General features: G+C 47.2%; 1 protein-coding gene across 2 annotated transcripts in view; it reads right to left on the bottom strand.

The window, feature by feature from the left end:
* The window catches only part of ZKSCAN1 (zinc finger with KRAB and SCAN domains 1), a 25,118-nt gene that overhangs the window by 8,757 nt on the left and 13,435 nt on the right, over window positions 1-2,926 (bottom strand). For both annotated transcript variants that reach the window (XM_011985733.1, XM_011985734.1), the window contains 2 exons: window positions 525-616; window positions 103-229 (listed from right to left, as the gene is read on the bottom strand). In XM_011985733.1, coding sequence (XP_011841123.1) covers window positions 103-229; window positions 525-616 — 219 coding nt within the window. The remainder of the gene's footprint in view (window positions 1-102; window positions 230-524; window positions 617-2,926) is intronic.

A 2,926-nucleotide genomic window follows, 5' to 3' on the forward strand; every position in this document is an offset into this window, starting at 1 on the left:
TTTAACTCCTCACCAACACCCAGTTGAACACATCAGAGATTTCACAGCTAACACACAGAGACAAAACCATCTTACCAGACAGTAAGCCTGCATCCGTCTTACCCTGGGGAAATGTGCTCCCATAATTCTCCTGCCTGTGGTCCCTGCTGAGATTCCTCCGAGCCAGATTCTGACATCCCCATTCCTCCAGAATGAGGGACACAGCCATGTCCTCAATCTTCACCATTGCCTGAAATAACAGGAGACAAACAGTCATTTCCCCCCAAACTCAGGGACAATCCTGAGTTTGCTCAAACCTGGAGTCAGGAACAGAGGTGGCTGCAAAGCTACAGGATGCTGGGAAGAAAAGGGTGGCCAGAACCTGGGGGTGGGGGGAAGTTTGTGGTAGAAAGATGCTAAAAGGAGGGGACAGGGTTGGGGCTTGAGAGCAGGGGCATCCAGAGTGGCCTGTGGAGACCACGAAGAGAGCTCAGGAACAGAGACAGATGCTGGGGACTCAGGAGAGCAGAGGGGCCACAACTCACCTGGGAATCCGCTGTGAATAGTGCAGATGCCATCCCTTGGTCTCTGGGACTACCCTCATGAGGGGGAGCAGGAACATGGGCAGCAGGAAGAGCTGGGGGAGGAGAAAGGGGCTGTGAGTAAATCAGCTCTGCTCTGAGCCTTGCTCAAGGAAGGGCTCGGGACACATTCCTTCCTGCACCAGCCACTGTTCAATGTTTAGGTCCCAAACAGAGAATTCCAGACAACACAAATGAGAGAACACAGGGCCTCAGTTTTCCCAAGACCTCTACTCCTGACCAGGAGTCATAAAAGGGTCCTAATCACCTGGTCCAACCCTTTTATTTTAAAGAAGGGGAAACTGAGTCTTTGAGAGTGCAAATGACTTCCCTAATGTCACATTCCCAGTGGCAGAGCCAGGATGGGAACCCAGGTTCCTATTCTCAGCTATGAAAGTGGGTACCTTCAGCCCATGACTCAAGTCTGGCTCCTAATTTCCTCCAGTCCAAGGAACGATACCAGGATATGAGAATCCCATTTATGTCTACACTTGTAGAAAACACAACACAGCTTTAAAATCTTCAGTAGCTGCTGAGGCGGGAGGATCGCTTGAGTCCAAGGGGTCGAGGCTGCAGTGAGCTATGATCACGCACTCCAGCCTGGATGACAGAGTGAGACCCCGTCTCAATGACTCAATGAAAACCCCCCGCCAAAAAAAAACACTTTAGTAGCAATATCCAGAAAGGGAGGGAAGTGAGGAGGTCTCCTTAGCTCTAGGTTTCTTTTTTTTTTTTGAGACAGACTTTTGTCCTTGTTGCCCAGGCTGGAGTGCAATTATGCGATCTCAGCTCACCGCAACCTTCGGCTCCCGGGTTCAAGAGATTCTCCTGCCTCAGCCTCCAGAGTAGCTGGGACTACAGGCATGCGCCACCATGCCCGACTAATTTTGTATTTTTAGTAGGGGCGGGGTTCCTCCATGTTGGTCAGGCTGGTCTCAAACTCCTGACCTTAGGTGATCTGCCCACCTCGGCCTCCCAAAGTGCTGGGATTACAAGTGTTAGCCACTGCGTCCGGCCACCTCTGGCTAAGTTTTTGCCACTTTTTGTCCCTCTACTTTTCTCCCTCACTTGGCCACAATGAATACTGTTTTTTTTTTGTTTGTTTGTTTTGTTTTTTGATAAGATGTATGCATGGTTCAAATGCTAAGAGACAAAAGTTTAACATTAGCATATGATCACAATAACTGTGATGCGTAAGAATTAGGAAAATTTTAAATTGTACAATTTAACCCCCTCCCCACCTCTTGCCAAGTACTATTAGATTTGGAAATGTTACTGGTAGACAGATGATGTTAGTGAGATACAAGTATATTTGAGAAATGAATTTGAAACGGAATGACCAAATTTTGTACCTATTTCAAACCATACAATAATAAAATGGGCTGTCACCCAGGTTGGAATGCAGTGCTCAAACATGTCTCACTGCAGCCTTGACCTCCTGGGCTCAAGTGATCCTCCCACCTTGGTCTCCCAAAATGCTGAGATTACAGATGTAAGCCATCGCACCCAACCAAGTACGGTTTTTTTTTTTTTTTGAGACGGAGTTTCATTCTATCACCCAGGCTGGCATGCAGTGGTGCGATCTTGGCTCACTGCAACCTCCACCTCCTGAGTTCAAGCGATTCTCCTGCCTCAGCCTCCCGAGTAGCTGGGACTACAGGCACCTGCCACCATGCTCAGATAATTTTTGTATTTTTAGTAGAGATGGGGTTTCACCATGTTGGCCAGGATGGTCTCCATCTCTTGACCTTATGATCTGCCCGCCTCAGCCTCCCAAAGTGCTAGGACTACAGGCATGAGTCACTGTGCCTGGTCCCAAGTACTTAATTTTTTAACTTTCTGAGAGTTAGGAAACACTCTGAAAAACAAGACAAAGAGGAAATTGAAAATAAATGTACATGTCTCAGTTCATTTAAGAACTATTTACTAAAGAGTAACTGTGTGTGCCAGGGTCTTTGAAATTGTTACTCTGGCAACCTAAACTCTATAATCAAGTGCTTAAGACCATGAATATCCTCTCCAGTTTCCTGAGGTCACCCCCCTGTGACTTCTGCTTGTGGAGTGTGGAGAAAACTTATAAGGACATCAACAGTGGTGGAGTTAAACATCATGGTGCGTGTTTTTTTGTTTTGTTTTGTTTTTGAGATGGAGTCTCACTCTGTCACCCAGGCTGGAGTGCAGTGATGCAATCTCGGCTCACTGCAAGCTCTGCCTCCCGGGTTCAAGCGTTCTTGTGCCTCAGCCTCTTGAGTAGCTGTGATTATAGGTGTATGCCACCAAAACCAGCTAATTTTTGTATTTTTAGTAGAGACAGAGTTTCGCCATGTTGGCCAGGCTAGTCTCGAACTCCTAACCTCAAGTGATTC

This window comes from Mandrillus leucophaeus, unplaced genomic scaffold (assembly GCF_000951045.1).
Source record: "Mandrillus leucophaeus isolate KB7577 unplaced genomic scaffold, Mleu.le_1.0 Scaffold29, whole genome shotgun sequence".
NCBI lineage: Eukaryota > Metazoa > Chordata > Mammalia > Primates > Cercopithecidae > Mandrillus > Mandrillus leucophaeus.